At 42.0% G+C, this 21,278-nt stretch overlaps 1 protein-coding gene across 11 annotated transcripts in view; it reads right to left on the reverse strand.

Annotated features, from left to right (window-relative positions):
- KDM3A (lysine demethylase 3A) overlaps nucleotides 1-20,727 on the reverse strand; it is a 66,990-nt gene extending 46,263 nt beyond the window's left edge. For 4 of the 11 annotated variants that reach the window (XR_016395359.1, XM_089922843.1, XM_089922845.1 and 1 more), the window contains exons 1-8: nucleotides 20,621-20,727; nucleotides 19,868-20,082; nucleotides 12,163-12,318; nucleotides 10,824-10,934; nucleotides 7,802-7,904; nucleotides 6,980-7,104; nucleotides 6,280-6,352; nucleotides 6,087-6,175 (exon numbers count right to left, since the gene is read on the reverse strand). Coding sequence is in view for 9 of the 11 variants with exons in the window: in XM_089922843.1 (XP_089778969.1) it covers nucleotides 6,087-6,175; nucleotides 6,280-6,352; nucleotides 6,980-7,104; nucleotides 7,802-7,904; nucleotides 10,824-10,934; nucleotides 12,163-12,318; nucleotides 19,868-20,053 (843 nt within the window). In the remaining 2 variants the exon portion in view is untranslated. Of the gene's footprint in view, nucleotides 1-8; nucleotides 2,534-6,086; nucleotides 6,176-6,279; nucleotides 6,353-6,979; nucleotides 7,105-7,801; nucleotides 7,905-10,823; nucleotides 10,935-12,162; nucleotides 12,319-15,215; nucleotides 15,561-19,867; nucleotides 20,268-20,620 lie in introns of those variants that run through there. The other 7 variants (XR_016395358.1, XM_022556028.3, XM_089922840.1 and 4 more) reach the window with 5 other exon arrangements.
- Nucleotides 20,728-21,278: the final 551 nt, after the last annotated feature.

The following is a 21,278-nucleotide window of genomic DNA, read 5'->3' on the forward strand; positions in this document are numbered from 1 at the left end:
ACTTATACCTGAGAGCTATTAAATAAGTCATTCCAGCTTTTCACGAAACTTGCGTCTTCCTTTAAAAGATCACAAGCTGATCTTTCAGACCTCTGAATCATTATGCCAGGAAAATGCAGCCACGTGGCAATTACTTTACTAATGCAAGCGCAGAAGGGAGCTTTTAATCAACAGTCTTCAAACGGTGGCAGCTTCACATGCATTCAGTTCGACATTACTAAGTGCCCACCACGCACTTACTGCGTAGACTGGCAGGAGACCAGACCACATAGGACTCTTGCAGGCAGTGGTGCCTACTGGGTACCAACTTAAGCCTTTACAATGCAATAAAGGTTGAGGACATGGTTCTTGCTGGTTTGTGGCTCATCAAGTCACAAGGGTCATCCCAAGCTGCAAAAAATATCAAGTCATGACAGTCCTGTGGGACAAAGTTAGGACACTTGTCCCCTTCCACTTTCGTGTACTTTTAACTTTACAAAAATATTAATAACGGACCAAATTCTTCCCAGTTTATACTATCCAGTTTATACTTTCCCACCATGGAAAGAGAAGGAAGAGATTAAACTCAACTCCAGACAGCTAAACAGTCTATGGCTTAACCAGGTGAAACCCACTGACCATCTTCACCAGCCTCTTCATTATGTGCTTAAATTTAAAGTCACACTGTCCTTTTCAATTGCGTCTCTTTCACACCACAATGACCTTTACATTCACCTTACCAAATCTAAACTTGCAAAATCTTCAAAGTTTCATCTTCTAGTTACTAACTTCTAAAATTTGATGCAGAACCTCCCTGAGTAAATTTTTAAAACCTCACAATTCTGTATACAGACTATGTAGTCTACTCATGAATCTTTTTCGCAGACATTTACTCTGACAGCCTTGAAAATACTGTCTAGTATATGCTAAATACGAATATCTGAAAAATAAGAATTTTCTTAATCACCATTACAGTTTCGGCATAGCTTCCAACTATTTCAAGGTATCAATGCTAAATCATCTGATCGTATATTACACTAGGTTAGCTCAGTTTTGGTTAAATATTAGCAGCCTAGTGTTCCCCAGAAGGATTGTTTGGGGGAGGCTTTGGCTATTACAAGGACACCCTTGGGCTTAGCCAACTTTACATCTCTGGGCCCCAGCTTCCTAATCCTTAAAATGAGGAAATCAGATGTTTTTATTCGTTTTATCCATTGAACTGCTCGAGCCAAAAAACCCTCCAAGTCATTTCCCATACCTGATCAATGACCCAGGAAATCTTGCCTCTATTTCCAAAATGTTTCTGGAATCTATAAATTTCTTTCCAGGCCACCATTACCACCATCTTTCCCCTAGACTACTATGTGTATACTAACTGGCCTGATTCCCTTCCATTTCTGCCTCAAACTTTTGCCTCCTATCTGAAATTTATTCTACCACAGAGCAATCTTTATAAAACATAAATCAATCAGATGGTGGCACTCCACTGCCTCCAAGAATTCTACATGGTCTGGTCTCTGCCAACCCTGCCCCTCATCTCACTCCATTTGTTTACAGTGCTCCAACCATACCAGCTTCCTTTCTGGTCTTCAATGTTCTAAGCTCTTTCTTGCCTGCCCCTTTGTACTCCTATCCCCCCTGTCTGGGCAGTTTTCATGTGGTTGGCTGGTTCCATCCTTCACCCTCAAATCTGCTCAACTGTCGCCTCAGTATCTCTGATCGCTCTTTCCAAAGCAGTGTCCCACAAGCCACTGCCGTACGCTTTATTAGATTGCCATGTTTCTATCTTTCACTGTACTACCACACTGTGAAAATACCTTAAGTTACTTCTTTTTATTGTCAGTCTCCTCACAATGAAAAGTAAACCCCTATGGACACAGACCCTGCTCTTGTATCCACTGTTATACCTTTTAAAGCCAGGCACATAGCAGATGCTCAATAAAAAAGACTGGTGGAATGCATGAATGAATAAATGCTCTTAGCACTTAATATTTCAAAGAGCTACAACTAAGTCTTGTGAGATACCTCAAGAACCAGGCAGTAATGCTCACCAATGTCTAGCACATATTAAGTGTTCAATAAATATTTGCTGGAAAGCAGGATGGAGGAATAGAGGGAAGGGAGGAGGACTCTGCTGTTTTTACAATGGTGCCTCACCATACCGAGGAAAGGTTTTGTAGAGGAGTGGCAACGACAGCACGGTGGCTAAGAGCACTGGGTTTCGGTGTTAGACCCTGGTTGGAATCCAGTCTCTGACACTTCCTAGCACATTCTTTAACCTCTCTAAGCTTCAGTTTCCTCCATCATAATGAGGAGTAATGAATTACAGTAATGAGAAAAAAGGAGAGTAATGAAGCATACTGTACAGGGCTGTGCTGTACCACTAGTGCCTGGCACACAGATTAGCTGTCTCAAAGCAGGAAAATACCCTGAAAAGTTTCTCGGTGCAGTCACCATGTGTTAGAATTACCATAACCTGGATGCTTTTCCTTTAAGAAGATGAAGTATATCACTCTACAACTTTACTGAGGTTTAGCTCAACAGGGATAGGGCTCCGATTCCAAAACCCATCTCCACGTGCACACCACTGCATTGGCCTCTGACTTGACAAGGGTCAAAGTTTCTTCTTACCTGAAGAGTTTTCCCTGAAGGTCTTCTATACCAGTCATGGCAATAGTTCCTCCCTGCCAGCAGACGGAGATAATATAATTGAGCGTATAATGATATTCCAGAAAGGACACTGCTGGCTCACACTCCTTAGCAGACTCTCTCAATTAACCAGGCAACGTCCTAACTCTGAGGAATAGTCTGCTAGGCAGAGAAGACCTTCAAGGAGCCAGATGTTACTGGCAAACAGGTTTACCTTATCCAAAAGTATTCATCCCAGCAATCAAGAGTGTTATCAACCTCAACCTAAACTCCTGTCATCCAAAGAGCACCAAACTCTTTGCCAGTCCAACACATCTGGAAAGTGCAGACACAGTGAGACGTGCACCAAGTGTGTTACTGTACTCACCTTTCACTCACACATGTAAATGAACTCTCCTTCTTTCCCCACTTCTTCCTTTACCTCTCCATCTCCCCTGAAATCTAGGCTAGGCCAGTGTTTCCAAAAACTTGCCTGATTGCAAGGATCACCCAGGATATGGAAAAATATTCACAATATACTGTAAAGGAAGCTACACAAGAGTATGGCTTTTAGTTTACAAAAAAAAAAAAAAAAAGCCTCCACGGATATACAGGAAAAAGAAAAAGAAAAAAAAACAGGAGGAAGACAGGTATTCCAAAATGTGAATAGTGAGAGCCTCTGAAAAGTATGATTATGAGTGATGTTTCTTTTCTTTACCATGCTTTTCTGGGTTTCCTAAATATCTTTAAATGAGAATAACTTTTTTTAAAATGTAAGAATCTTTATTTTGAAAACAAGTGCAATATAAAAGGAGAATAACTTTTATAATTAAAAAAATAATAATAATTTCTAAAACGTCAATACTCAGGTAAAAATTTACCATCTCCAAATTCCTTTAGAATGTGAAGGTGACTAGGATAGTTCTTAAGAGCTGAAACAGACATTTTTTTAAACATCAAATTTATTTCCACATTTTAGATGCTGAAGTTAAGGCTCAAATAGGTTGAGGAACTTATCTCCCAACCAAAGTTCAGGCTTTTTGGAAAAACAGCTTCTACTGTGTCCAGTAATCAGTAGCACACAAACCTACTGAGCTGGACAGTATGCTGACAGAGAGCAAAGACACAAGCTCCCTGCCCTTCAAGAGCGTGAGTCAGGAAGACAGGATCACTTACATACGTATATGTTACCATATTTTACAAGCACCTCCTTCAAGGCTATAAATTTATTTGCTCAATTGCCTATCACATCACGGATAAACTTGACACTTTGAAGAACTGGCACCTTCCCCAACAGGAGGTCCCCACTGACCCCAGTCCTGCTTGTACCCCAGGCTGATTTCTCCATGATCCATCAGGATGCCATTTCCTCGGGTCTGGTCCCCACCTCAATATAACATCATGTGGCTCTCCTTTTCATCTTACTGAATGTCTACAGTGATGCCTTCTCCATGACAGGCAACATGCAATCAACTTCTCCAAACTGCCCTTTATCACCTCTACGCACTGTTAACAATTTATCCAGAACAAAACCTGACAGGTTACCATTCTGTTGTTTCTCTTTCAGCTTCTAATACCATGGATTACTTGACAGTATCCCCTGTGAGTCTGCCTCTAAGAGGCAATAATCACTTGCCTGACATCCTCAATTTACAGTCCTTACTACATTACTTCCCCTTCATAAACTTTAAGGCAAAATGAAAAGGTAGTAATGCTAATTTCCGTAATTACCTCTTCATTCTTTCCTGAACCACCTGAGGTCAAGCCTGCACATTTGGAAGGAAGACAGAGGTATCAGACATCCTGGTTTACAAAGTTTCTCATCAAGTATCAAAGTTCCTGTGCCCTGTACATAGGCTTAAGACTCAGGAAAGCCAATCATCTTAGCCACCCAGATTCTTTAGTATTTATGTAGCATGTGCTTGCTTTGGTTCTAGTTGATGTTGTAGTCCAGCCTGCCCTGATCCAGAGCCTTAGATGCATTCACTGACCCTGACCCATTCTCATGCCATCTCTCCTTGCCCTGCCCCCACCCATGCTCCAAAGTTCCCTCTACAATGCTGCCAACAATCTTAACAATATCCACTTGATCAATTTTAAAATTCTAAACTCCAGGGACTTCCCTGGTGGCCCAGTGGTTAAGACTCCGCGCTCCCAATGCAGGGGTCCCGGGTTTGATCCCTGGTCGGGGAACTAGATCTCGCAAGCCACAACTAAAGATCCCGCATTCTGTAACTAAGGCCTAGTGCAGCCAAAGAAATATTTTTAAAAATAAATAAATAAAATAAAATAAAATTCTAAACTCCAGCCTGGAGCAGTGCATCATAAAGGCGTTTTTGACAATTATAACACAGTAAACTTTCCTTGTAACACAAGTGCATTCGGATACCTAAGTTGTGAGAAAGGTAATCTGTACTGTCATAGGACCTAAGGATTCAACTCAATTAAAAAAGAAAAAGCCTTAAGTTTCTTTTTTTCCCCCCAGATTTCAAAATTTGACCCTGTCATTTATACCCTCCCTTGAGAAGTCTACCCCAGTCCCCCATCCCCTCATTAGGCTAGTCTGTCTAGCCTAATCTTTGGGGAATTCTGAATAAAATTGCCCCATTGTGTACACTGTGATGTCCTGAAGACATGTACGAGTAATTACAAAGCATAATAAATTAGGGAATTTGACCTAGTCTGGGATATAGGTTACAATGATTGTAGAGATGTTAGGTATGGCTTCCTGGAGGAAGCAACATCACATCAGGAAGATAAATGGGAGTTAATTAGAGTGAAGCTAGGATTAGAAGAGAAAGGAGAACAGTGAGTCCTAAGGCTGGAGAAAGCATGAGGACTTGAAGAGCTAAAGAAGGCCAGCTTCTCTACAACAGGGAGGAGAGGGAAAAGCTGAGAGCCTTAAGTTTCTTGATCCAAATCCTATTTCAGGATAGAATTAAATCCAGTACTTGAACTCAACAGTGCCATTCACAGAAGCCTGTAGTTTTCCAGGCAGAAATTAGCAATGGCAAACCAACCACTTCCTTCAAAAAGTGAGTATGTTTGTTCACCCAATCATAAATGACCAATCAAACCTCTCAATTATTGAGGTGGGAGTCCTATTTCAACACCAAATCTACTCAGAATTCTAAGCTTCCTCCCCTCCTCTCATGCAAGGCATTCTTCTGATTTGACACACACAACTCAACTGATCTTCAAAAATACCTCCATATGGTGAAACTGTCAAATCTATTGACAATTTTCAGGAAACATCAAAACTAAAAGCTTTTTCTTGACAAAAATAGTGAACCAGAAACTTATATTATCTCCATCTGCTTGAGTAGAGAAATTACGGCCAAGATCTGGGACTAGCGAAGAGCAGACACAACAGCACAGAAGAGCAGAGCGGACAGCTTTACTACCACTAAACAAACTGGCCATGCACTGTGAGAGTTAGAGAAAGGTTTACACAAGTGACAAAAATAAATCAAGGTTACCTCAGAGCAAGATTTTGCTTGTTTGGAAACCAGGCTTCCATTATTCTCAGAAGATTTGCGTTTTATAGCCCCAATTCTTGTAGAATTACCTAAAATATTTAAAAACAGGTAAGTTGGTGTCCCTGTCTCTCTTAATGTGAGAAGGATAAAGGGGAAAGGAGAACAAAGATTTTAATCAAACAATGTATCTTACCACATGTCACAAAGTTATCATGTACAACTTCAACATGAATCAGTGACGGATCGACAATTTTCAGTGCTGGAATCTTAAAAACAAATAAATAAAACAAAGATACTAGGAAATTTTAAAATGCTCAGGAACACACCAGAAATTAGCTCTATCAACATAACAGTAGGGGCTTCTAGGACTTCCCTGGTGGCGCAGTGGTTAAGAATCCGCCTGCCAATGCAGGGGACACTGGTTCGAGCCCTGGTCCGGGAAGGTCCCACATGACACGGAGCAACTAAGCCCGTGCGCCACAACTACTGAGCCTGCGCTCTAGAGCCCACGAGCCACAACTACTGAGCCCGCATGCCACAGCTACTGAAGCCCGCGTGCCTAGAGCCCATGCTCCACAACAAGAGAAGCCACCGCAGTGAGAAGCCCACGCACCACAACGAAGAGTAGACCCTGCTCGCCGCAACTAGAGAAAGCCCGTGCACAGCAGTGAAGACCCAATGCAGCCATAAATTAATTAATTAAAATTTTTTTAAAAAAACAAATAATAGGGGCTTCTTACATATAATTGCTTTTTAAAATAATAGTTTTTTTATACTCTGATATTTTAATATAAAATAATAAAGGCGTTTAGCTCCTATAAGATACTATAATTCCTTTTTATAATTATCTTTCCCTGTCAAGTTATCTTACACACAATTATCATCATCCTTACCTCCTCACAGTTGACTTGAAGAGTTTTTGATGTTGGGTTTCCATTTACAATGGTTGCAGAAAACCACTGAGTAGATGGGTCCAAGCTATAAATTTTAACTTCTGAACCAACTAAGTTTTTGTCACCTTAAAAAATAAAAATTAAAAAAAATCCTTAGAGCAATATGCATTATCTCCCAACAGCACCATTATCCAGGATAATCTTTTCCCAAGTCTTTAAAAATGCAGTAGACAAAAAGTAAACATTAAAAGGTACTGCTATAAATGCAAGAAGACAGACATTTCAGCAAAGCTAGGAGAAAATTTAAACTGTCTATTTTAAAGCTTCACTTTTCTATTGATTTATCTTAGACTTGCAATATATTTCTTCTAGTATTTGTATCAGACCATGTAGTATCAGATAACACATTGAGACGTAACTCATTCTCCTATGCAGCGTTTTAGAGGATCCAAATTCAGGAACCTCAGCAAAACTGCTAAGTCTGATAAAATACTTACAATTGTGAAACTGACCAAGAAAATCAATAACAGTAAATGGCAAGATCAAGCTTACCAAATTAATGCTTTATTAATTTTATAAGACTGAAATTCCAAACATATCAAATTCCACGTCAAAATATAGCTGAGCTTGTTTAATACCTACTTCACTTTTATAGTCTTCACATGACCCCTGAGCTCTCCAAATTTCAGAGGCTTTAGAATACATTACAGAATAAAGTCCTCCACTCATCTAGTTGCATGGGAAAAGCAGCAAAAGAATTTCTAACAAATTAGAATTTTTAATGAGCAAATGAGTGGGAAGGGCTAAAACATAGCTTCTTACCTTGTAAAAGATGGCTTTCATCCAAATGTTTCACAATCAAAGCTTGAAATTCTTTACTGACATTCTGATTATCGATAAGTGAAAGTCGAAGATTGTTTACATCCTGAAAAATGGAAAATCATTACATTTTAAGGTAACAAGAAGAGTTGTTTAAATTCCAGTGGATATTTCGATCAGTTTAATCACAGGGATTAAAGTAGTGTCAATTAGCCATTTGATGGCAGCAAACCATTGCAACTCCAATGAATTAGACTGGTCAAATAGTAGGAAACCATCAAACCATCACAAATATAAGGCAGACAGAAGTGAAGTCACCCCAAGCTAAGAGCAAGACAGATACTAAGAGTGGCTCAAATTTTAAATATAATAAGCAAACAAACTAGCTAGTCAGTTCATCTCAAAAATACTCTGTATCCCAAACTCTATGGATTAGGGAAATCACAGCTCCAAATGCAAGGGGCAAAGGACACATACACAGAAATCACTTAGATCCATAGTGTCAATTCATTGAAATTGCTGTTTTTAACAAACATCATTTCACACAGATTCATTTCCCCTAACTAGAATTCCAAATGCATTCTTGTTTAGGAAGGGGGGCGTGGGGAGGAGGAAGGACAAAATCTGAATGAATAGCGTTAAGCCTTCAGCTAGCCAGCTTTGAAACATTCAATTCTTGGCAGCTCTATTTTTGGCACTATTCCACAGTGCTCTGGCTTTGTGTGTACACTCAGTTATGATAAATGTATACAGACTGTCAATAGGAGGAACCTGCCAAACCCAAACTGCATAGCACAGAAGCCCTTCCAATATCAGGCCTTCATACTTTTCTGCATGTGAAATGGGTACACAGTGGCCAAAATTAGTTCATCCATTTCTCCCATTGGAAAGAACAGTCTTTTAGAGAGGCCATGCTGGAAAAATTTCTTAAGCCAAATAACATTAGACTTGAACTACGGGTTTCATAAGAGCTCAACATTAATAACCAGAACGGGCCATGTGTTTTGTTTTGTTTTGTTTTCATGCTACTGCAATTTCAAAAAATTTAAATGTGTTCTCCAATTCCTACTACAAGGTAAAATACCACGTCAGTGGGGCGGGCCACAAAGGGCTCTTAAATAAATAAAACTTACTGACCTTTTCCAACCTCAAGAAACAAAACTGAAAAGGTTAAACACATGAAAGATATAAAACAGAACTGTCCCGAAAACAATGCTAAGAAGTAAAAACTGCTGTGCTGCTCAGTGGAGCAGACATCCACAGCCCCTGCTGTATGTTCCTTGGTCCTTAAGAGCAGTCATTCTGCCTTTTAATGTAGGAAAAATATCAAGATGCCTATTTGACATATAAAGATAATTTGTGTCTGCAATTAAGTAAAAGCATCTTCCTCTGTTCCATTTACTAAACATTATAAAATAGGGTTCAGAGTGTGAATCTTGTTTTCACTCACTTTGAGGACATGGAAGTAAAAGTAAGACTTGCGTAGAGAAAAGTCAATGCCAAGGCCCAGCAATGGCAATGACCCTTGGTCCTAAACTGTCTTTCAGCAAATAAACTGGTTTAATTGTCCTACAGGCCATAGAAACAAGTCAGGTCACAAAACAGAAGTGGGTAAAGGGGATGACTAAGCTTCACAAATGACATATAAAAAAACAAGTGTTAGGGCTTCCCTGGTGGCGCGGTCGTTGGGAGTCCGCCTGCCAATGCAGGGGACACGGGTTCGTGCCCCGGTCCGGGAAGATCCCACATGCTGTGGAGCGGCTGGGCCCGTGAGCCATGGCCACTGAGCCCGCGCGTCTGGAGCCTGTGCTCCCCAGCGGGAGAGGCCACAACAGTGAGAGGCCCGCATACCGCAAAAAACAAAAAACAAAAAAAACCAATGTTATCATAAGACCAACATTATTCCCAAGGTAGTGATCTGTGGCAGTAATCTGTGTGATCTTCCCCTCCCTCCCAACATTTTTACAATAAAGGAAAAAAATCACACACGAGCAAGAACCAAGAGCCTAAATGTTGTGAAGAAAAAGGAGGGAGTTCTGCAAGCTAATTGGAAAGAATATGAATGAACACACACACACACACACACACACACGATTCACACTGTTTGTGGTAGTTATGTTAAGTCACCACAAACACTGAATTAGTGAATACTGAACCATTCCTAGGGGAACGATGGGGTTAGGTTCCTTCAAGCCTCTGGTCACAATACTGTCGTCAACCAATCAATACATAAGCTTGTTTTATGTGTTTCTGTTGAAAAACACATTATTTAGTATATATTGCTGCAATACTAACCTCGAACCCATGGCCACTATACCTCACGGCTGAATGAAGCTTATCTAACACATGTATTTTCTCCCTAAGACACATCACAGCCTCCTTGCGCTTAGGAACACTAGAGAGCACTTCAGCACTACCCCTGGGGCCATTTTAAAGAGTGAAATCACCAACGAAAAAGCACAAAAATGCAGTACTAAATAGGCCTTGAAAAGGACGCTTGTTTACATGAGAAGAGAGGAAGTAAGAAGGCAGAATGTCACCTTATTCAACCTCAGCTGGGAACATGTGTCAGACAACTGAAAATTTTCACCACTCTGCACATGTCTGTGAATGACCATGAAAGCACCAAAGTACTGACTGGGGGGTTACAAATATATTTTAGCAAGTAAGCAAGTTCCCAAATACAGAATCCTTAAATAATCAGGACATATATATATATATATATACACACAGATATATGTATATATATGAATGATAGTCTTAGAAATGATCTTCATATCACCTAGGTGTTTCTATACACACACATCATCAACTGTAGTACGTTTGTCCTTCCAACCCCAAATAAACAGTACCAACCCAACGGCTAACACTGAGAAATGATGTCTGACAACTTAACTGCTCATAAGATGGGTCCTTTTCTCTGTTAGATATCTGAATGAGGGCAATCAACATCAACGTGTTAGTTCTCATATTAAAGGAGTCTGTCTTTCTATTTTTAGGGTTTAATATTGTTTCCGTGTTTTACCTGTATAGGCTTTAAAAGGTCTTTAGAAAGAAATACTCTTTGTTGATCTCCTAAAAAGCGAACAGACGTTATGGATCCCAAACCAGCTTTGTCCAGCAGAGGTCTGTACATCTGAAACAGAAGAAGATGTTCTGGCATCGTAACTGCTGCAGCGTAATTCTGAAAACGGGGACTGGCAATATTCCATACACGTGGAGAGAGATAAAGCCATTCAGTCGTTTATTTACTACCAGTACCTCAATAATAACTATTCATGCAACCACAACAGGAGCACGTAATTTCTACCCAGAATCAATAATTTAAATGCGATACACATTTGAGAGTCATTAACATATAGGTCTGGGGCCACAGATGCATGGCTTCCCCCAAATTTATGCAAAATATTGCTTTATGTACATTTTTGTGGGGAGACAGGGCCATGTTTTTAGCAAATTCTTAATAGATGGGGGAAAAATACAAAGAGCAAAATACAACTTTAAACAAAACCCGACACCACTCAAAAATCTCCAGCAGCTCTTCTCACCCATGGGCAAAATCTTAACTTTGCTCATACGGGCATGCAGGCCCTTTACAAGCTGGTCAGCCTTTCAATCATCCTCTTAGCCTTTCAACTATCCAATCTGCCCCTTCCTCCTTCAAGCCCCAGCTCATGTCTCAAATAGTCTGAACTGTCCTCTCCTGATCACTATTTTCCTTTAACTGCACCAGACTTATGGTGTGGAAATGGCACAGTCATATACTGACTGCTAGCATCTTTAAAGCCAAAGAAATATGAGCCAGAGGGAACCTTAAAGATCATGAGACCCAAAGTGGAAACCCTTACAGGGGCCAAGCAACAGCTACTTTTCAGCTTCAGCCTACTGTTGCGACAAGGAATTGCTATGAGGCTCCAGTGTTGCCATATCTTGCCATTTCTCCAAGAAAAACTGGAACTCTAGATTTTTAAGGACATTCTCTACATTTTTTAAATGTAGACAACTAATTTAGATTTTCTTAAAACACTGTGAGGGTCAAACCAAAAAGATCTGTATGTCTGTATATATCTGCTGGTTCCTAACCACTGACCTAGACTAGACGTTCCCCACATGACCTCCACCCCCAACTTTTCAAGTGAAGAAACTGAGGCCCAAGAAAAGTCAAGGGTCAGAGTTGCAGGGCTCCTAGCAGGGCTGACAGGAGGTTCTGGGGGGTTTTCTGAATCTTCTACATTGTCATATCTCTGTACTATTATTTTCCAGAGGACCAAATATAGGCATTACGTATAGATCTTCCCTGTTTCATTCCTAATGGGTGAAATACCCTCTTCTCAGGAGTTCAAATAAGCCCGAGTTTTACTCACTATCGCAGGCCACTGAACAATTCGCTCAGAAACTTCAGGAGACTTTCGTTCAGCCAAAACCAAGTTATGTTCCACTAAAAAGGCTCTCCTTAGAAGGCTGTAGACGTCTATCCATCTTCTCTTCCTCCAAGATTCCCCATCAAACTCCACACACACCTAAGACAAACAAAATTGAAGGAAAGCAGACTTGATTAACAAAAATAAACATGAAAAATGCCTAAGTTGAATTATACCCTCACCATTCTACTCGAGTCTTGTATCTGAATACGCTGCCCCCGACTCCTGCTCTCTTACTTCCCTTCTAAACCCACAATAAACTAACCAGATCTGTTAGAACCAATAAGCTTTGGCTCCCAAACCACTTTGGGAAGCAGAGTCAAGGGATATGGAGACCAGTCTCTGCCCTCAAAGTAACCTCTGGGAAGCCTTAACAAAAAAGAACCCCCATGTAGAAGGTTTTTACATATGTTAATTAGACATCAGAGCTTTGAGAATTCAAAGACAGAAATCTGAAACCCAAAGTACTTCTCGCAGGGCATTGTAATTCTATGTTGACATTGTCAGTGAGTTTAAGATGACCGCCCATCAACACAATCCTCCACTGGCTTCTGAACCCCTCTGGTAGCAGCAGGACTCAGCACCAGGCGCTTTCAACACTTTGAGTTGAATAAACTGGGAAATTTACCTCAGAGTTTGAAATCCAAGACAACTTTGCTACATATAGAAACAAGTAATTGATAAAGGACCCCAGAATTTTCCAAAACTACCTCTAACTTCTTACATGAAAATTAAACTACCTTTGAAATACTATTTTCCAAGTAACTATGAAGTTTTCTGCTTCTGATCTGCAAAATACCTTTTAGCCCTAAAGCTAAAACCCTTATAATTTGTACAGATATTTTAAAACATAAAAAAAGAATTCAGTCCAAAAGTGGGTCTCTGACAGTAACCCATAAGTAGGAATCAGTCACAAAACCTTAAAAGTCATATAAATGTACCAAACACCTTAGCTTCCTTAACCCATTATGAATACGCTACCGTTTCATTTACTCTAAGTCTTTTAAAATGTTTCTTATGTTTTAACTGAGATACAATAAACTCTCTCAATATTCAGTGTAAAAATCACTATTTTGGGCTTCCCTGGTGGCGCAGTGGTTGAGAGTCCGCCTGCCGATGCAGGGGACACGGGTTCGTGCCCCGGTCTGGGAAGATCCCACATGCCGCAGAGCGGCTGGGCCCATGAGCCATGGCCGCTGAGCCTGCGCGTCCGGAGCCTGTGCTCCGCAACGGGAGAGGCCACAGCAGTGAGAGGCCCGCGTACCGCAAAAAAAAAAAAAAAAATCACTATTTTAATTTGATTTAAAAGCTCTCCTCTTAATAGAGTGATGTCTCATTTTTGGTTTCAAAGAATTAGTTAATAAATCTATCAACATTCCATAATTTCATAGGCAATCATATCTCCCTTTTCAACCTTTAACTTAAAAAAGTTTATTTAATTTCCATTTATTCATCAGAACCCAATTCAAAAATCCTTTCCTCAAGCCTTCCCTTACCAAAGAGCCCCTCTCTCTCCCAAGAGAAGTCCCTTGCTAATTGTACTCAAAACTCTGTACTCTTCTTTTGTAGCACTATTCCACATTTTGAATTATTTATTTGTGGTCAACTGATTGACATACTAAAAACTCTAATCGGTCAAAGTCTGTCTTCTTTAACTTACCATGTATTTCATCAGTCAGTACTCGAATACTTGTTGAATGAATAAATTTCTCTCCGAATTGGGCTCTTACCTTGTTTCTCTCATCCATTTGGAAGGCAGGAAGTTCCCAACTGATATACCACTAGCCTCAATCCCAAACTTTTCCAGTTTTATGGCTATAGACTATCAATCTTTAAAATCAATGAAATTTGAGACCCATCCTATCCTTCTCCCCCAACCACAAAATATGCACCCCTAATTTCCCAGGCAACTTCCCCTGAGAAGCTGCATATCTTCTTGGTATGGCAGGCTTTTAACCTTGCAGTTATTACAGAATAAGTGTAAATGTGTTAAGCACCTACTATGTGACAAGGCCCTGCGTACTCCACCTTGGTTCTATGTATTCCATCACCATAATCAACCAGTGGTCCTTCACATCGGGCTTCAGAGACTGCCCATCTTCCTTTCTGTTTGCCTAGCCACAGAATCCAGGGCTTCTGACATCTCCCCTAGTCTTTGTGCCCCACAGCACATCAACCTCAAACCCAACTTAGCTTTGGATGACAGTTTTCCCATCAACGTAGTATAAGAGGAATGCACATCTACACACATCAGAATCAGAGAGATCTGGGTTTGAATACCAGCTATGTTGAAGCTTTCTTAGAATGATTTTACATGCATAAAATAAAATATGTAGGATTACAAAGGAAACCAATTAACTGTACCCAGGTCAAAAAGCTAAGCTCTCTGAATCTTGTGTTCTGGTAGCTTCAAAATGAAAGTACTAAGACCCACCCTTCACTGAATTGTTACGTAGATTTTAAAGGCAATTTATGTTAAGTATCTGGCAAGGAGACTAGGTAGGTTTTTTTTTTGCGCTACGCAGGCCTCTCACTGTTGTGGCCTCTCCCATTGTGGAGCACAGGCTCTGGACGCGCAGGCTTCAGCGGCCATGGCTCACAGGCCCAGCTGCTCCGTGGCATGTGGGATCTTCCCGGACCGGGACACGAACCCGTGTCCCCTGCATCGGCAGGCGGACTCTCAACCACTGCGCCACCAGGGAAGCCCGAGACTAGGTAGTTTTAAGACCTCCGTGGTAATTCAAATCTTAATTTATCAGAGTATCACTTCTTCAGTTAGGAATGGGAGGAGGAAGACTTCAATATGATTATCTAACATCTACTCAGAAAAAAAGTAATCTAAGATCTTAAGTGGCTTCCCAAAACGTATGCAATATCACAGTTCTTATCATATCTATAAGCTATCTATAAAGCTTATGATCAACCCTAAACCAAATTTTAGACAAGGTGCCTCTTTATATCTCAATTATTTTAATATAAATTTATTTATTATTTACTTTTGGCTGCATTGGGTCTTCATTGCTGCACACAGGCTTTCTCTAGTTGCAGCGAGCGGGTGCTACTCTTTGTTGCGGTGCATGGTCTTCTCACTGTGGTGGCTTCTCTTGTTGCAGAGCACGGGCTCTAGGCACGCGGGCTTCAGGAGTTGTGGCACATGGGCTCAGTACTTGTGGCTCACAGGCTCTAGAGTGCAGGCTCAGTAGTTGTGGCGCACAGGCTACGTTGCTCTGCGGCATGTGGGATCTTCCCGGACCAGGGCTCGAACCCGTGTCCCCTGCATTGGTAGGCGGATTCTTAACTGCGCCACCAGGGAAGTCCCTATATCTCAATTTTTGAGTAATCTGAAAATTAAGTTTAGTTCTTTAAAAATAAATAAATTTAGTTTTTTAAAAATAAATAATAATACTTTGAAGTATTAGGTTGTGTTGGTCAAAACTTCACATTTAAAAAGATGACTTTTAAGGGGCTTCCCTGGTGGCGCAGTGGTTGAGAGTCCGCCTGCCGATGCAGGGGACACGGGTTCGTGCCCCGGTCCGGGAGGATCCCACATGCTGCGGAGCGGCTGGGCCCGTGAGCCATGGCCGCTGAGCCTGCGTGTCCGGAGCCTGTGCTCCGCAGCGGGAGAGGCCGCAGCTGTGGGAGGCCCACATACCGCCAAAAAAAAAAGATGACTTTTGAAAAAATATAATAAAACCAACAAGTTGTGAGCTTTCTTAAACATTCTTTAAAAAGTTTCCTGTTTATCATAACTACATATCTTTTATTTGTGCCTTGAGGTCTGAAGTTCTATATATAAGGACACACCCCACCCCCCACCCCCCGGCACCAAAAGCCTCTTTTACAGAAATTTCTATTTAAGAAAAACAACGGTTAAGAATTCAAATTCAGGGGGAACTAATGTGATTTGACCAAGCTCCTGCAAAGTGACAGATACGACTAGTTCTCATTCTAAATGGTGTTCTTTCCTCCACCATCCCTTGGTCCACAAAGGAGATGTTATCTGTGCTGTCTGACTCCAAAGGCCAGGAAAAGGCCTATTAGTTACAACTTACTACCTATAATTCCCAAATTTCCTATTTAAAAAATAGGGCATTTTGTAAATACGTGCCTATTAGCTTATAAAATTTCTTGACCAGATGTTGGATATTTCAAGTTAATTATTTCAAGCTGTTCTTCCCAGAAAGATAAATCTCTTTCCTTTAAGATATATGAATTAATATTATCTAATCAAGCTAATCTCAAAACCTCCACTTTTAGTATACACTAATCTTACCTAAGTATACGATTTTGAAAACTATCAGAATGGCCAAGTAAAATGCTTCCAAGTTTAAAAGTAGGCACTTACACAATGGCATGGTTTTTAATCACGAAGTTCTTAATGACATATCTACTCTATGCCCAGTACTACGGTACAGAATATCACTTATTTCACTACTTCACAAATTAGGAATTAATTCATTATACTTCTATTTATGTCTTCTTACACCTAGACTCTTATCTAAAATCCCAGAGTCTAGCATTCAATTATAGGGGTAAACACTTTTTATTATTACACTGTGCTAAGTTTCTCATTTTACATGGGTTGACTGTCAACAGAATCCACCAACATTCAAGTTTCAACTGTATGCAAGGATGAAAAAACTAGGCATTGATTGGTCAAGGTATCCAATTGCCAAAAAGGGCTTTAACAGCAGAAAATGGTACATATAGTTGGCAAGTACTACTCACCTGCTAAGGACATCCCGAAGAACTAAGAAGGGGCAGAAGACTCAAGGAAAACGTAGGTTCAAAGCAAGGAAAAGACTTAGACAAACAAGTTGGGGAAGGAGGGCATTCCCAGCATGCGTAGAACAAAGCCAGTTAAGAAGCAATCTGCCTCACACTGAAGTAAACAGAGTAGCATAAAAATAAGGTTAAAGAAGTCCTTATAATCACACCTAATTAAGATCTGTTGTTATCCAAGTTAAAGAGAATGCCAATGCTCCATCGGAAGATAATTTCTGAACAGCTTTTCTATATACGAGTAATAATTTTATGATTCCTTCATCTGTTCAAATATTTTAGCAAAAACTACATGCCAAGCAATGTTCTCAGTGCTGGGGATACTGAACCCAGCAAAACAGAGTTGCTCTAACCTCACTCTATCTGAATATTAAAGCCTAGTGTTTAAGGTCTGGGGACAAACTTGGGCAAGTTATTTAACTTGTTTAAGCCTCAATTTCTAACACTAAAAAATGTGGTTTACTATCTAGGATTTTTGTGAGGATTAAATAAAAGTATTTACTGCATGATAAGTATCTATTATGTCTTCACCTAACTTCTTTGTAATCAACTACTAAACATTGTATCTGAGTAAGTGACTTTGTTACAGTCTTTCTCTAGATGAAACAAATCTATTATGTCTTCAACTAACTTCTCTGTAATCAACTACTAAACATTGTATCTGAGTAAGTGACTTTGTTACAAAGTCTTTCTCTAGATGAAACAAAGTTAACAAGCCTTGGTCTCATTCATTTCAACCTCAACTAAGGAAGCAAGTCAGTCTAGACAGACTTGTACTTCTATCAGTACTAAAACAGTTGCACACTACTTGAATTTCATTCATTCATATTCATTGCAGCCCCCCCAACCCACTCCCAAAAACTCAATATCCCTAAGCCCAGGTCTTAGGCATTGTCTTAGTTACTCAGTTCCTGCCTGCAACTGGCCAAACACAATAGGTTTCAATGTTTCAAAAACTGTGTTTTTGCTAACACAACATATCCTTAAACTTACACCAATTACTTTATCTGCTACTCAGTTAAGGAATGCAGCAATAAATCATGATTCGAAAAGAGAAACTGAGTAGATTTCTTACATGAAGGCTGAGTTGTGAAGTCTGTAGGTAAAGCAAAAAATCCACTACAGTCAAAATTGTTTTTGAATTAAAATCCCTGTCGTCTCCAGGTTAGGCACCTTAGTGCAGTGGAAGACACACATAGCCAAACTTGGATTCCAATGCTCCCTCTGTCACTTAGTAGCTAACTATGCAAGTCTGGACAAGATTTCCTTTCCTAAATCTATTTCTTTATTCTGAAAATGAAGATACCACCACCACTTCAAAGGCTGGGGGTGGGGGAGATGTGGAGATTTAAAAGAACACACATAAAGGACCTCCTAGGTTCCCTTCCTAACCCAACAGGTCTGCAATCACTGCTGAGTAAGGAAACACCTAGTCTCTCATCACCTGCCAAAGAACTAAAGACTGTAAGGATTAATCTTGTTTCCACTCAAATCAGGTAAAAACAAATGCACTAGAGAAAATTTTACTTGGCAGGTGAAGTAAACCGCCGCAACTATGACTGAAATCTACTACACAAAGCCCATTTTATTGAGAAAGATTATTAGCCTAAGCAAATAGGCTGTAGCACATTACCTTCTTTCTGTAAACATCAAAACGCACCTTGCTAGGAGTGAAACCAAATTTCACAGTGTACGACAGGAGTCCTCTGGTGGCAGAGCCTTTGATCAGGGAGCACGATGATTAAGAAGGTGGGCTCAAGGGTCAAAACTTTCTGGGTCAGAACACAGGTTATGCCAATTCCTTGAACAGTGTTTCAGCAATCAACACATATTCAACTGCCAATGCGAAAACCTGCTTCCCTTATTTGAGCAGTTTTCAAGAAAAAGCAAGGATAATGACCAAGTGAAGATACTGAAACATATCCGTTACCCAGGATGGAAAGCTCTTCTGTTCTGACAAGCTTCCTTCAAGTTATCACCACTTCGGAGTCTTTGTTGGGGACCTTTTTTCAGTTATTTTTGCACAAAGGAGTCTTTGTTGGCACAATGGCTTCCTCACTGGTAGTTTCCACACAATCCTTTCACACCAATACTTCTATTAGGGAGTACGATCAGAATTCATCTCTTTTTGAAAAGATCTAACTGAAAAAGGTTCTGCGTGTCATTCTGATTAAAAATCACTGGCCGCACTCGTTCCCATTTCTCTCCCTCCCCTCAAACACCCAAATGGAATATTTCAAAGCCATCCCTCCAACACACCATATAAGGGGCAGCTCCACCCCAGCCCTCCATATATGGTCATATCCCACACCCACTCACAGACTCATCAGAGACAACCAGGAACCCACTCCTGCCCTGACCCACCATATACGGACAAATACCCACCTTAATATACTGAAGAGAATTAAGCTCCTTCCTCTACACTCACACTTCTAAGTCTGAAAGTTTAAGAAGTTGGGTGAAGAAATTAGAAGGAACAAACAAAAAACCCGACTGAAAGCACTTCTAAGCACTAGTGCTCAATTCTCAATGATTCCAAACGTCACCCACTTGCCCAACTTAATATTAACAACACTCCCCCTTCGGAGAAATCATCGTACAGCCCTAATGAGGCACAGCGCGTGCAATAACTAATCATGTCTGAGCAACCCTAAGCCCATTATTAAACACGGGCAACTCTAGGCCAAACACACCTCGCTCTACACACCATTTCAAAGACTTTCAAGGTCTACTTTTCTGCACCTTCAGATCAGATGCCAACTTTCTGGTCGCCTTTTCAGAAAAAGGGGAGGGAGGGTTGCTGGCTGTCTCGTTACCAAGGTAACTAGGAAACGTCCGACTGCCGAGGCCCGGGAGCCGGTTTTACCTTCAGATCCTTCTTAGTAACGTCGGTGTGGGAGACGGCTCGAATGGTCCCGGAGAGCCAGGGCCACTCGGCGACGCGCTCCAAGTCCCAGCTGTCGTGGCCGCCGTCGCTGCCGTCGGCTGCGGACAGACTGAGGAATCGCTTCCCTACCAATACTGGCCAACTTTCTCCGAGCGTGAGCACCATGGTTCCAACGCTGCAGGAAGGGCTCCTCCCTGCAAAAACACAAAAACAAAATGCAACGGGGGCGGCCGGCGGGAGGGGGCCGGGAAGAGAGGTCGGTGGGGGAGGCCAGGGCGGAGGAAAGGGTCCTAATCCCGATCGGAGGAGGGGACCCCAGGCGGCGGCGGGTGAGACGGAGGACCCGCACCCGATCTCTCCACCCGCGCCCTCCCCGCCCCCCGATCCCTCCCCCACCGCAAACACTGGCCCAAGCGTCGCGTGACCCTGGCTCTCCCAAGTTTCGCTTTTCCAAAACCTGAAACCTAAATGCAGACAGAGTGAGGGGAGAATTATTTGTGGCTTAAGTGGATTTGAAAGTGTTCGCCCCTCACCCCGGAAAAGAAAAGGCCCCGAAGCAGAGGCCCCGTCCCAGACGGCCGGGTCCCCGCCCCGGGCAGCCCCGCGGGAGGGGCGAGCCCGCCGTTCCGCACTTGCCCCGCCGCCCCGCCCCGACACCCTTCTACTCCGCCGCAGACCCCCAGCCTGCGCCGCAGCGCGGGGGCGGCGGGGCCGCGGGCTTGGCGCCTTCACCTTTCTTCCTCCGATCCCTTCAGCCGAGGCCGTGGCGCTCTTACCCCGCCTCCCGCCTCCCGCCTCCCTGAGTCACCGGCAGCGGCCACCGTTTCCAGCCGCCCAGCCGACTCTAGCTCTCTGACTTGGTTCAAGAGCTCTCACAAGACACGCACAGCCTCCCGGGCCCGCCCCCTCGGAGCCGCTTCCATCGCTCACTGGCTGAGTCCAAGGAGCTGGGCGAGACTCGTGGGGAAGGAGCCCATCGCCATTGGCCGCCCCGGCGAGGGCGGGGCGAGAGAAAAAAACAATTCCTCGGCTGCCTCCTCCCTTTCCCTCCCCCTTCCGACTCCCGGACGACCCCCATTAGGTTAAAGTACACCGAGCGTAAGCGAGGGATCCCTCCGCCACAGCCATTCTTTCCATTTGTTGCCTCACGGGATGCAAAAAAGTCCAGAGAAATCGGTCATCAACTTTAGGACCCAGAGGAAAATTGCAGTGGTGCACAGATAAGACTGAATGGCGAACCCCAGGGCTGTAAGTGCTTATTGGATTGCTTTTCAAGTGCGTAGGCTGTCGACCGAAGATAGGCTTTTCACTTGGCGGAAGAATCTCACAGGAAAGGGGTGAGGGCGGTGCAGAGTCAGCGGGGGAGGGAAGGGACATGAACGTGCGGTTT

This window comes from Delphinapterus leucas, chromosome 13 (assembly GCF_059928025.1).
Source record: "Delphinapterus leucas isolate spDelLeu-1000000601 "Yukka" chromosome 13, BTC_Dleu_Yukka2, whole genome shotgun sequence".
Taxonomy (NCBI): Eukaryota; Metazoa; Chordata; class Mammalia; order Artiodactyla; family Monodontidae; genus Delphinapterus; species Delphinapterus leucas.